At 39.2% G+C, this 13,501-nt stretch overlaps 1 protein-coding gene across 2 annotated transcripts in view; it reads right to left on the bottom strand.

The window, feature by feature from the left end:
- The window catches only part of GRIN3A (glutamate ionotropic receptor NMDA type subunit 3A), a 72,362-nt gene that overhangs the window by 34,447 nt on the left and 24,414 nt on the right, over positions 1-13,501 (bottom strand). For both annotated transcript variants that reach the window (XM_037373284.1, XM_037373283.1), the window contains exons 2-3: positions 8,357-8,961; positions 1,952-2,999 (exon numbers count right to left, since the gene is read on the bottom strand). In XM_037373284.1, coding sequence (XP_037229181.1) covers positions 1,952-2,999; positions 8,357-8,961 — 1,653 coding nt within the window. The remainder of the gene's footprint in view (positions 1-1,951; positions 3,000-8,356; positions 8,962-13,501) is intronic.

The raw sequence follows: 13,501 nt of genomic DNA, 5'->3' as shown, positions 1-13,501 counted from the left end.
ACTGAAAAGAAAGAGTAAGCAGATCTGGAAAAAAACCCACAAATTCTTTAAATCACATAAAAAATGCTTAAGTAACTAACTAAAAAGTGGCGTATGTACCTCTGCAACTGTTGGACCCCAAACATTTCCTAGATCTAAGCTTGAAGTCTTAGAGAGAACTCTGAATGGGCATAACTCAGGCTTCGTGTGAGAAAAGGTTAAACCAATACATTTTCTATTATAACTACTCTTACAGGCTAAGACTTTGGAGGAAAATGCATGAATGAAATATACAAAACTATTTTGCAGTTCATGTAATGGCAGGCAATCCTTTTCCACAAAACCTACCTTGTGTTATTCCCACACTGGAAAGTGGTAACTACTCAGAAGCTTAGATCTAGTCCATGAAGCAGAGAAGTGCCTGTCTAGGAGAGGCCAGTAATGCCACTGATTTAGTAGGATCACTGAGGTTACTGAGCACGTTATCAGTGTTTCTGTTCAGGACTATGACCTGTGTTTGTAACACCTAATATGCTTCAATACTCTGCACCCAATTTTGCAATTCAAGCTTTACAGTGCAGCTTTAGAAAAATTTCATTTTCTTGCAATTGCAGAGATTTCAATACCTGTCTTGGGAACTCCACGTAAGGTCACAATAGTGATGCAGAAAACCAGGATGTAATCTGATGAGATTTGATTTGATGGATTAGGTGATGTCCATGCAAAAAAGCAGAGGACTAACCTCATTTTCAAGCCAATATTACAGGTCACACAATGACTGCAATAGAGATACGCCTGGAGCTGGTGAAATTCAGCTGACAGCTCTCACTTGCTTATTCAGAATACTTTGGATAAAACAAATGCATGATTGCTGGACTTTTGCAGCTTACATTGGTGAAGTTGTTGATGTAGTATTTATGGTATTTTTGCTGGGAGGGGAAGGGCAGATTATTAGTAGCAATTTGCTTTAAACCATGAATAAATTTTCACACCTTCCCTGCAGAAACTGCCAACCAAACAAGGGAAATTTGCCGTTGCCACACTGTCCCCTAGAGTGACTGTCAGGTGAAGAGGATGGCTGCTTGTGTCACCTGCAGCCATGTATTCTCTCTACAAACCATTCTGCATGGTTTTGTGTTTTCACTATCATTGCTTAGTGACAAAAAAAATCAGAATAGCCTTATAAAATGACTGGACTTAAATCCCAACTGAATATCCCTTCACCCCCCCTTGGGAGTAGCAGAGAGAGGGCATGGAAGCAGTTCCACTTCTAGATTTTTCCTTGCCTTACCAAAAAGCACTAGGAAGTCTGAGGTATTTGCAGATGGGTTGTCTACAACATCACCTCCTCCCACGACAGTTCCCCAGCAGAAATAACATTGCAAATCAAATGTCTGACGACTTGTAAAGTGAATTCCACTGTTTTGATGCAGAAGGTAGGATTTTTCAAAAGATTTCAGTTCTTCTCCATTTGATTTAGCATTCATGGGGAATTTTGCCAGTAACGGCTCTGTAAGTGTCATTATGGCCTGTGAAATACTTGCAAATTCCCACCTAGAACATCAGTGGTTTGTATTTGTGCTATGTGGTTGTTTTGTTTGAGCAGATCTCAGGATGACCCAAATCATCCAATCGATCAAAACAACTGCAGGCAAAGGGACTCGGAACTGAAATCAAACCCCTTACCCTCCACATAGCAACAGGTTTTCTTCCCTGCAGTGGGCAACACCAAAATTCTTCACCTTCCTCCTCACCCTCAATCTTTGAGATCCGCCCCCACTTCTACAGTTGTTAAAGATCCTGTCGCTGAACTGTTCTGCTGCAGTGCCATCAAGTGGTAACCATTTGTAGTGCAGCTGCTGTTCTGCACACAGGTTGCTTTCTGATTCCATTAGAAACCGTAAATTACGCAGCAGTGAATTCTGACAGGGAAGAAGAAAAGGCTGAGTTAATAACAACAGACATGATTTACCTTTGGGTCATGTATTCCAGAAAGTTCTTCATAGATTTTCTCTCCTACCATGACAGCAGCTAGGTTGGCTGTATACGTGGACAAACAAAACAGACAGAAAATAGCCCACAGATTCATTAAAAACCTTCCAGTCCAGCACTTGGGGGGTTTGATGGCAGCTGTTCTTCCAAACAAGATCGCGTAGCAGACGTTCAGAGCAGAGGAGAAAGAGAAGACTTTGTTCCTGTTCCTTCCCTTGGGGGTCATCCCAAAAGGACTTTTCCATTCATATAAAGTGAGGAATATAGCTGTGATGTGGAGAGCGACAAATATCCCCAGCCACATAGTCCAGTGAAGTGGCCACATAAAGGCTCCAATAGGAGCTGCTGTGTCTCTGGTCCTTACCAAGATGCCCAAGCTGGTTGAAAAAAAAGGGCTGGTAAAATCAATCACCTGGCTTCGGGCAGTGTTAATGCTAAATGACGTCACTGCCATATGAGCTGTGCCAGCAAGAAGATCTCCCACCAGCCCTGTCCAGTGGCCATTCTTCCAGGCTCCGTATTTTCCATCACCAACAATGTACAAGTCAAAATCAAAATTCATATCCTCAGCTAGCTTCTCCAGCAGGTCAATGCAGTAGCCATAGCAGCACTTCTTCAGCTCAATGGGAACAGTGTCATTCCCTCCTTGAAGGGTTTCAAACAGGTTATCCAGCACGGCTGAATCATTGGTCAGAGGATCCAGGCACAGCTGCCCTGCTGGGCAAAGACCTTCATCATCTACATCTCTTGTAAAGACAAATGGATGCTCAATGAGAGTTACTACTCTGAGGTGCAGCCGGGTGGGGTGCTGCATATGATTTTTATGTCTCTGGGCCTGTTCTGGCCATATCCCATAGTCCATGATTATCTTCCCTTCTTGCCAGCTCCCCAGACGAGTCCACATCGGGTTCCCGACAGGGTCGTGCTGCAGATTCCAGATGAAGAAATTGTTTTCTGAGCTGACGATGGAGGAGCCTTTCACCTTAATGTGGCCACTGAGACCATCAAAAGTTGTGTTGGCTAAGAACCTGTTCGAGGGAGAAAGCAGAGTAATCAGAAGCAGACAGCTTAAGTCATCATACTGAAGTATATGCAGACACCACAAATTTATGTTTAAGAGAATAGATTGGGGATGATGTTGAACACCTGGATCGTTGATAGCTTTCCTATGGCACAACGAACAAGCAACTTATTTATGACTAAAGCACTTGGGAACGCTTTCCTACATTTCTTACCTAATGTAGATTAAAACTCTTCAGGAAAAAAATTGTTTTACTTACTAGAAAAAAATGCATGAGAGAACACCAATTTTTTTCAGTTCTCTTTGCTTTGTACATTAACAAAACATAGGTTAGTTCTCAGGTGAAGTCACCAGATTTATAGTCATTTTCCTAGATGAAAATATGTATGAAAATGGAAGAATGCGAATTATGTTTGAAATGTCCTTTCAAGAAAAATCCTATAATCTCAGAAAGATTTAGCTTACAGATGAGAGGCTACTGAAGTGCTGTCAACACCTTTCAAGCACTCTGAAGTAAACCTATCTAGATTCAAAAATGTAAATTTGGCATTGGTAAATCACTGTTAGCCACTTCAGAATGAAGAAAGGGACTCAATGCAAAATGTTGCCCTAGGACAGTCAAATTTAATTCTTACAAAAAAAAAAAAAAAAAAAAGAAAAAAGAAAAAAAAGTTTGTTAAAAATATGTGCAGAAATAATGTTTTTAAAAGTGCAACTTTGATATTGTAGCAGATCTCATGAAGTGTGCCAGTTTTGCGCTGAACACTTTGCATTGAGATTTCCGGGCTTTTACTATTCCTTTGTACTGAGTGGCAATGTTTGCTAGTAGTTGTCCTCCCTGTATATTGAATTTAGCTTCTGGTAAGTCACTATCAAAGAGGCTAAAATGACATGGATAAAGGAGCAGGCAACTGAGCAGGAAATAAGTGTTATAAGGAGAAAATCTTTTTTGTAAACTCCATGACAAGCTGAACTGCACTCTGTTAATATTAAAGCTGCTATGCATTTTGCAGGGGCTGTAGAAATCTTAGCATGGTGGTTCCATTAAAAAAAACACTGAGTTAAATTGCTGCTAATATGGTGTAAGTCAGGCACGTATTTTTCACTAAGAGGCATTCCGAAGACAGACTGTTTAGCTGTCATAGTAGAATATAACACCTCACATTAGTTCTGAAATTGGATGAAAGCAAGTATTGAAGGAAGTATAAAGGCTATAGCTGTCATTCCAGCCTCAATAAGCAAGACATAAACTTTAAGGAGTGTTAATTGTTTATCAATATTTAGAGTCGATAAAAAAGAACCTCAAATTGATTTGAAAAGGATAAATCCACAGCAAGTGTGTGTGCATGCATACTCATGCCCAGCCTCTACCCTTAGTTTTGACACTTCTGGTGATTTTTGATGGAGTTTCAGCAGTTAGAACTCTGGACTGTGAATGTCTCAAGATAGTACCAGGTTTTGTTCTCAACAAAGGTTAATTTATGGAATTAAATAATATAGTTTTCAGTGCGGTAATGTGTGTGGCAGCATTCTCTGAGATGGCTTCAAAATTCTTCTTATGCAGTCTATTTTGAGCAGGTTGAGTTTGGAGAAAGATGACATAGCTAATGCTGTCAAAACCAATTGATCTACACATGTGTTAACTTGGGGCAGAAAATTATGCCTGAAAACACACATATAGGTGTTCATAAATGGGACAGATGCATGAAGGTGGTTCTCTTTTTTGAAATCCTTTACCATTTAGTCTAGTCCTGGCTAAATGATACCATAACTTCATTAACCAGTGGTGTCTGCCACTGTTGACTAGTTCTTTCCTCCTACCCTGTGTTTCATATTTGACAGTGTTATTTGCCTATTTGTGTATGGAAACACTATCAAGGCAAAATTTATAGGGAAGGCAATCTTAAGCACTAAAGAAAGGTTTATGTGCTGATAAACTTATCTGATTTTTATCTCTCCTCCTCAGCCTTTGTTAAAAAGTGTGCACTTTCTTCCTTACAAGCCTTGTTGGGCTTATATGCTGAAGCCATCACTACAACGGTAACAGTAAAACCACTCCATGTGTGGATGGATCTGTATGTAAAATTTTGAAATAATTGTTCAAGTGTAGAAAATAGCATTAACAGTTCACAAAATGCCAAAACTGAGGAAGACGAGTTCTCAGATGGAATTAGCTAGTGAAGTTCTGATGAATTTGGCCCCACATTGCTACTACAGTACAACTTGGATATCAGAATGCTGCAGACCAGGTGCTTCGGGAGGAGAGGAAGCTATGGAATAATGCATTAGATTTATTTTCTGCAGGTGGAATGAGAACAGTGGAATTTATGCACGGTGTTCTCTGACCATGTGCATGTGCAAGTGTGCCCATGTGGGTGAATAGAGCCCTCTGTACCTGTCCTGTGCTGAATTGTGTTAGAAGCGGTGACCTGAGAGATTTGGTAGCATTTAAATGTATGGCTTCGCTACCGTATCAAGCTAGTGGCTTACTTTTGCAGCTGATTTGCATGTTGTATATTTTTCATACTCACAGGACATGAATCAAAATAAATGAGGGAAACCATGTGGGAGACACATTCTAACAATACTTTGTTTTTATACATGAGTGGCTATGGCTGCTAATCATTTGCATATGCTGTACGCAGCACTAGTGAAATTCACGCCCTGGACTTCAAGTAAAAATTCCCTTCTCTCAGTAACTTTAGGAAAGAGGTAAAACAATCTGGCTACATTATTTAAGCCAGCAATCTCTAGTGCGAATATCTGGGAATTGCAAGTGCTAAGTATTGCACAGACACATTGGCAATATCTGAGCAATACCTTTTCAGCACAGCAACTGACAGATTTGTGTGGAAAGACGGTGTGTACAAATTTCAGAACGTGAAAGGCCAGGCCCTCCAGTCTGACGGCTGAATGGATTTCCTTAATGCTATGCCAATGTGTGTGAGCTGATGATCACACCAACAGGGTGTGATAGCTGCATCAAAGCTTCACTCGTGTCACTTCAGTTTGACCAATGAGTCCAAAGTGTGTCATTTGCTCAGTTCAGCTTTTTGTGTTTTTCGTGTGCTTTGTTGTATGAACTACTCATTAGAGCTCTAGCAGTACTACCATACTACCATAGCACTGGTATCTTTTTAGTACTATTAAGAATGATCTAATTAAATGATTTCATTTTCTTCCAGGCTTGATGGCTTGGTCATTCCACATCTTTCTTGGAAAGTTTACTGGAGGCAAGAACTGGAATAGGCAAGCAAATAGCAGGCTGCTGAAACTACCCAAGAAGCAGAGTTAAAGCTTTAAGACTAGTAAAGCTGTAAGACTACTTAAAACTATAAGACAAAGATGAGGCTTTGAAATTCTAACCTTGTTCTGTCGACAAGGATGCTCCCATGAGCAGGCAGGAACAGATCAGGGAATCAATTTCATCACAAGAGGAATGAAGGACTGAGACTTACAACAGTATAATCTTCAGGGGTTTGTACATCTATATCCATACCCATATAAATAAAAGCATGCTTTGCCCAGATCTCAGTCTTGTTCATAATCATTATTCTGCTCCTGGGTGGCATGTAAATGTCTGCACAGACAACGTGAGTGGAGTGTTGTCAATGAAAGCTCAGGTGTCCATGGTCGCAGCTTGTGGGACTGCTGTTTAACTACACACTGCAGTGAAGGGAGGTGAGGTTCTATGCCAGCGTGTCTTCTATATCCCCATTCGTAAAACGGATGAGGCTGGTCCCAGTTAAGCTACTCATCAGTGCTTCACACCTGAGAAATTACTAGTACCACTCAGAGTTAATAGTTATGTTGCTAACTCAAACACCTCAGTACTGGCCATCAGGTATGTCTCACTGGTGCACTACAAAACCAGCTGCAGTGATTCAGGACAAGGGTTTATCTGGTGTGTTATTTTGTCTTTAACAGGGTCCACAAGCAGGTGCCTAGAGAAAAAAATGCTAAGCATATGATCCTTTTTTCTTTTCCACAATACCTTTACTGAGATGAAGGGACAAGACATTTCATAGATGTGAAATTGCATATTGTCTCCCAAAATACAAGTTATAGCAGCCACTGTTCATGACAGAGCTAATAGTAGAAAGCAATGATAAAGAAATATTTTGCAAGAATACTTTTAAGAGCTTTAATTTTGCCTTCCTTTTTATTTGTCCCTTCCTTAACCCTCATGAAGTCTGTTCATAAAACTACTGTCCTCAAATATTTGTTACTTTAAGAAGGCCCTTGCTGAGTTTTACTTTTCAGGAACTTGGGCCTGATATAGTTAAAATACCCAGAATAATGAGACAAAATTCATATCACAAGTCAGTGGGGATACTGCAAGCCAGTGCAGTATTTATTCCCAAGCCTTGTTTCACTCTTCGGAAACAGGGGGGTTTTGACCCCTGAGCTATGAACAAGTGCTGGCTAAGGAACTCTTAGGTTCTCAGATGGCTGTGCTTTGAGCAATGCCATTACCATACTATTGTGAAGTCACAGTTCAGATAAAATTAAAAAAAACCTTGAAAAGATACTTCACGAACTTTTATCCTAACTCCATTCAACAAAATCAGACGTAATGGGGGGAAAACATGGAACAGTCACTGGATGTAAACCAGCTGATGAATTCACACTTAGCAAAGACCTTCTTGTTCATTTTCAAAGAGAACCATGCAATTTTTCCTCTCCATGTTAAAACTCGGAATATTTCTAGATGCAAATCCCCAAGCATTTTTTGGAAATAACTTCAGTACAGTGACATGCAGTGGCCTACAGCAACAGTTTTAGCAGAAGCTGGAAGAGGACGCTCCCACACCAAGCAACAGAGGAGCACTTCCTGGTTTTTGACTGCTCTCACCAGCAGCAGTGGCCTATGAGGTGGTCAGAGGTGCATCTTTTTTGTTTCTTTTCCATGGAAGCGCACTAGCACAGGCTACACGTCTGCTTTTATACTCCCTGATTGCTTGGGTAGTGCAAATATTCTTACTGTGTTTTGCATTCTCCCAAGTATCTCAAAACCTCAGAGAACATGACATTAGCCCTGACCTTTCAATCTAACATGCATAAACACAAATACAAGATACTTCCAGAGCACAGTCCGTAACCTTGCCTGTGTTTACTATCTGATCTCTACTTCTGTGGAACAGTGCCTCCTACAGCTGTCTTAATCTCCTTCTGTGGCTAAAAGGCTAAGTTCATTACTTGCCCAGAAGTAGTAAGGCAGGAGGAAATATTGAAACAAATTTGTGTATGAGGGATGGTTAGCATGGTAGCTAAGCCAATGGGAATGGCGGTGGTGATGGTGAAATTGTTTTTCTTGTATACCACAAATATTAGCCACAAAAAGAAAAAAAAGGAAACACTTACTTCGATAAATACTGCCCTGAAGTGATATTCCTTTCATCCGTGTCCATGCAATTCATTGTACTTGGAATAAGAGCTAGTTCAGGTTGAATCATGGTGGCTGCTGCTACAGCTCTTGCCACCAGCTCCATTGCATCCTGTACATAATGCTCAAAGACTGACTGTGTTGTCTTGCCATGTGCGATGAGACCGAGTGGCAAACCTTCTGTCCTCAGTTCTTCCACATTCTGTGAATCCCCAATAATCCAGTGAAGTTCTGGAGGCATCACACCAAACTGGGTAGTTATTTCAAAAATCCTCCGTGTTTTTTCCATGTCACATCCAAACATCACCATGGTAGATGTTGTGTCTTTGATGCTGTCCAGGTAGAACTGTAAGTAGTTCAGAAGGTCACTGGCTGAAGTGAGGTTTGCTGTGATGTTTATAATGGATCCCAGGTGGAACTTGGAGCTGTGTTCTGTGAGGAAGAGAAAATCTGTGATGTTCCACTCCTCCTGGCATAGCATCAGGCTGAAATTATACCAGTTGTTCATTGCAAGGATCGAGAAAGTGACATCAGCATCAGAACTCAGCGAGTTTTCTAAACTCATCTGCAGGTGAAGGGGATTCTGTAGTTAAAAATATGAAAGACAACTGATCAGAAATATACTGGACCCAAAGTTAATGACTTTGCGTATTTTTTATTCACTCATTAAGTTCAAAGTAATCACCTATCAACCAAGAGAACTGTGTGAGAAAAAGGGAAACTTACACCCACACAGCTTGAACGGACTGTGATTCATGGGCTTCTTTGGCCAGAATTTGAGTAAACTTTAGTAGGCACTAATGAGTCTCTTTCCAAGAATTTGTATTTCTGTCAATCCATTTGTACTGTTGGGACTTTTTGCCATTCTCCAGCAAAGATTATCGTGCTTCCTAACAAAGGTATGACAAGGCATGCCCTTACTGTTCAGGTTCAGTCCTTGTGTTAATGTTCAAATTCAATGGATGCTGACAAGTTCTCTAGTAAACAATAAGAAAAATAAAGAAGAGCTTTCAGTTCTTTTTATTACCTTTTATTTTGGTAGTTAAGGGCTTTCTTTACACAGACACATGAGTAACCTAATTAAACAGATCACAGTCTACAATCAATGTACACCATGTACTGCCAATAAAACATGAGAAGACTGATTCTTTGGTAAAGGACAAGTTACTGAAAGCACAAGAGACTAAGATACGCAGACTCTGGTTTCTGAGCTGGAAAGTATTCCATAAATATGCATTCCATACTAATTTATTCCACGTTGTTGATGATGTAACAGAAATTAACCCATTACATTTCCCAACACCACTGCCCTTAGCTTTATCTTTTCCAGAAAAGGAGAAAGGATGTGAGGCTAATTTATCAGTTCTCTTAAGGTAAAAAATTTTTCCTTCCTTATTATTTGATTCATAAATACTTTTCCCTTACTTTTATTTCTCTCCCTTCCCTGTGGTCCCAAAAATAAAGTTAAATTTTATCTGCAGATTTTATAAGGAAAATTAAAGACTCCAAGCAATTGCTAGCATTTTGCTACAAAATAACTCTCCACTCTACCAAAATGTTTCTATCAGGCCTTCAGCTAGCTTATATACTGTTCCAACTTTTGGTTTCACCCAAGAACTTGACAGTCTTCAGTGTGGCTTTGCTAAAATGTTACTTTACTTTACATTGGCATTTGATTCCAGCCATGAGGCTGTTCAAAAACTGTGAATTACAATGCCTGTTTCAGTGTAACTTTTGCTTTGAGATCTTTGTTGTGACCTTATGTTAACATCTGTCTGTATTCATGCCCCCTCAAATTTTATCTTACCCTATACAAGTACCTGAATTTTATCTTTCTATCCAATAAGTTACTAAACACTTAAGGTCTGTTCTTCATTCTCTTATGTTTTCAGTAGTTAACATGTATAATATAAAAGAGGAATCACACCTTTACTGTGTTTGAAGTTGGTATAAAATGCTGTCATTTTGATTCTGATAGTATTTTACTGTTCATTATAGTCTCCAGTTTGTCTGGATCTTAAAAATGTCATTTGAGATTTGCAATAATATGATAATGCTCAATTTACACTAGTTTTACTAAAATAAAACCCTGGGCTCTCCAATACAGATATAAGGGGTGGAATGGAAAAAACCCACACACCTGAAGAGCTAAACCCTGTTCATAAGCAGCAAGGTTTTATTGTGTTAATTTGCAGTTACATGAACTCGTCATCTGTTTTCCAGAGCAGATAATTTACACTCAGAGCTTGATAAAGAGAATACTGTAATTGAAGATGCTCTTAGCTCTTTTTGTTATCTCTTGCATTTGGCATCTGTGGCCTTTTTTTACACATCCACATGAATAAGCTAATTAAAGAAAGCACTGTCAACAATTGATACACATCATGTACTGCCAACAAGACACACTCTTTGGTAAAGGACAAGTTACTGAATGCAGAAGCTAAGCTGTGCAGACTTTTCAGTTCTAAGCTGGAAAACATTGCTTACTAATTAAAATACATGATTAGTTCCAAAAAAAGAAAAAAAAAAAGAGCATTGTTTATAGTATCTGGGTTTAGAAAGCTGATTTTAATAAATTAATCTCTGCAAACGAAATCACAACAAACTTTTTTTCTGAGGTTATGAGACCATCAGGTAAATTAATAACTCTAGTTTGTCTCTCACTGCAAATAGAAGAGAGAAAGGATTTTCCTTGTGTCCTCTCTGTCCCAGATCAAGTAAAAGTATGAATATTTTACATGATGATCTGCCCCCAATCAGCGAAAATTTACAAGTCTGCTGGCTTAGTTAATTTGAGTGTTATAGAAGAAATTAGTTATTCAGTATACGTAGAATATTTTGCATGTATTAACGACACCACACAACCTGATCATAGCTGTATAAGGAAAAGCAAATGTCTTCAGTATATTCAGAAGTATAACAGCCCAAACATAGTACTATAGCTATTATCATACAGACACAAGTATACGGAAAAAATATCTACCAGATGCAGAAAAACAACCATGCACTGATGAGTGACCAAAGTCTGCCTTAACAGCGGTGTCCACTGTTGAATAAAACAGCCCCAGCAACCAAACTTCAGCATTTGTACTGCTTAGTTTGTCCCTGGTCTGGTCTTGGCACATGTCAATTGGCTTTCTCACACCATGCACTGGCAGTTTGGATCCTGGCACATTTTGGGAATCACCCCCAGTAGGCAGTATGGATAAGACTGCATGACAACTGGCTTTCTGTCTTATGCAGCGGGTTTAGATCTTTGAAGACTTCTACATCCTCATGCTAAACACACAGTGCATATGCACAGTTCCACATATGCAAGACCACTTCTTCTTGTCTACAGCACAGTTCTCCCTGAATTAAAACATTTTGAACTGATAAAAGAGACAGAAACCACAAAAAATTATACCTTAGGGCCACTGGGCATTACACCAGTCCCAGAGCAAACAGCACCAAACACATACAGTCTAGATAAAGTGAAACTCTGCCTGTGGGTCAGAAAACTGGACATAATTTTCTTTAGCAGTGCAGGCGAAGGCATTTTGCATCTGACCTGGTATTCTCAGGTGCAAGGCTGGACTCTCCCATAGCACTGCAGCTGCAGGCTTAGACTTCAGAAGCTCTAGTGTCAGTCCCTGTATTATGTGCAACATACCTGGATGTGTCAGTGTGGTCCAACAGACTGTTCTTGTATTGAGGCACTGCTCCTCACTGAACAGAGATGGATTTGGGATAACCTGGCTTAGACTGAGCCTGTGTTGAAAAGTGCTTCTTGGTGCAAAACCATCGGCGCTTCAGCTATCACTTTCAAAACTCCACAGGCGCATCTACGTAAGCACTTCACCACCACTGCAATTTATCAGTTGCTAAATTCCCTGCTAATGTGCTTGAAAGGTAAATGTTCAGCCCTAAAAATGTAGCAAAATTGGTCTCTTTTTATCAATTGTATTGGGACTGCAAACCTTGTCTTCAAAATTTTTCTGATACAAGACTATACCTAAAATTCTGTCACTAGGCATTTATCTTCTGCTTAACTTTAAGATAATTCTTATCCCACTATGCTTTAGACGTTGGGGAGGAACAGCCATTAATGTCTGCTTCGTACTGCAACTCAGGGAAGGCACTCTGATGAGCCTCATTGTTACACATCTCAACCAAAAGAGCTCTCTGTGGTCTCATCTAGAGAGTGGTTGGTTGACTTCACTGGTTTTATATGCAAAACAAGATCCTTTTAAGAAAGGATGTGGAGATGTTTGGATTTAATACCTTCTTAATTTTATTTTGAAAGGTTTATTTGTCATTTGTAGGATGCAGTTGAACATATAAGCTCTGACAAATTTACACCAAAGTCACATCTCAGTATACAACCTTTGATATTACCGTGTTCTTAATGCTTTTACAGATTTTTGATTTGTCTTAATTTAAAATAAACTACTGCTTTTTAAATGAGGAACTTCTGAAAATTGTTTAATTGGTCATTCAGTAGCAATCACTGAGACAGCACAATTTCATAGCAAAGCCTTTTGACAACTGCAGCGATAGTTTAGGTGTGTCTAACTTTCTACTTATCATGGAACATAAGATCTATAAGATAATATCAGTGTGTTGAACTATGCCCATCCATCCTTATTTAAGTTCTTAGGCAAACTCCTTCATTACCTCACTCTGGAAATTTGTAAAGTTTGACTATTTCAGTTAAACTGTCAATTAGAACTGATACAGAAATTCACTTGCTTTGTTTACATTTGAATTTAAGCTGTCATTAAAGATTATATGACTTACATTAGTTTTTTTGTCAAAATACACACATTTAAACCTAATTTGAATAATGTTAATTGTGATCTATTTTTAATAATGTGTTTGTATTTACAAAGTGTATTGCATTTACATTACATACATTATGTAAATGCACACTAGCAAGAACATTTCCTATGTCTAGGAGAGCTTAATTTTTTATTGTACGCCATTGGCTCCTGTTTTAAAACCAGCCATGATCAACTGACTTCAGTGTTTACTGGGTAAAGAACAGGCCTAGAATCCTTAATTTCTGATAAATCACCTTCAGATCAGATGTCAACAGTCTTTCCACTGACTTTCAGTGGACTTTGGACCAAGCCATTCATGGA

Source organism: Falco rusticolus, chromosome Z (genome assembly GCF_015220075.1).
Source record: "Falco rusticolus isolate bFalRus1 chromosome Z, bFalRus1.pri, whole genome shotgun sequence".
Lineage (NCBI taxonomy): Eukaryota > Metazoa > Chordata > Aves > Falconiformes > Falconidae > Falco > Falco rusticolus.
Note: the sequence above shows the minus strand (reverse complement) of the source record. Positions and strands in the feature narration are given on the sequence as shown.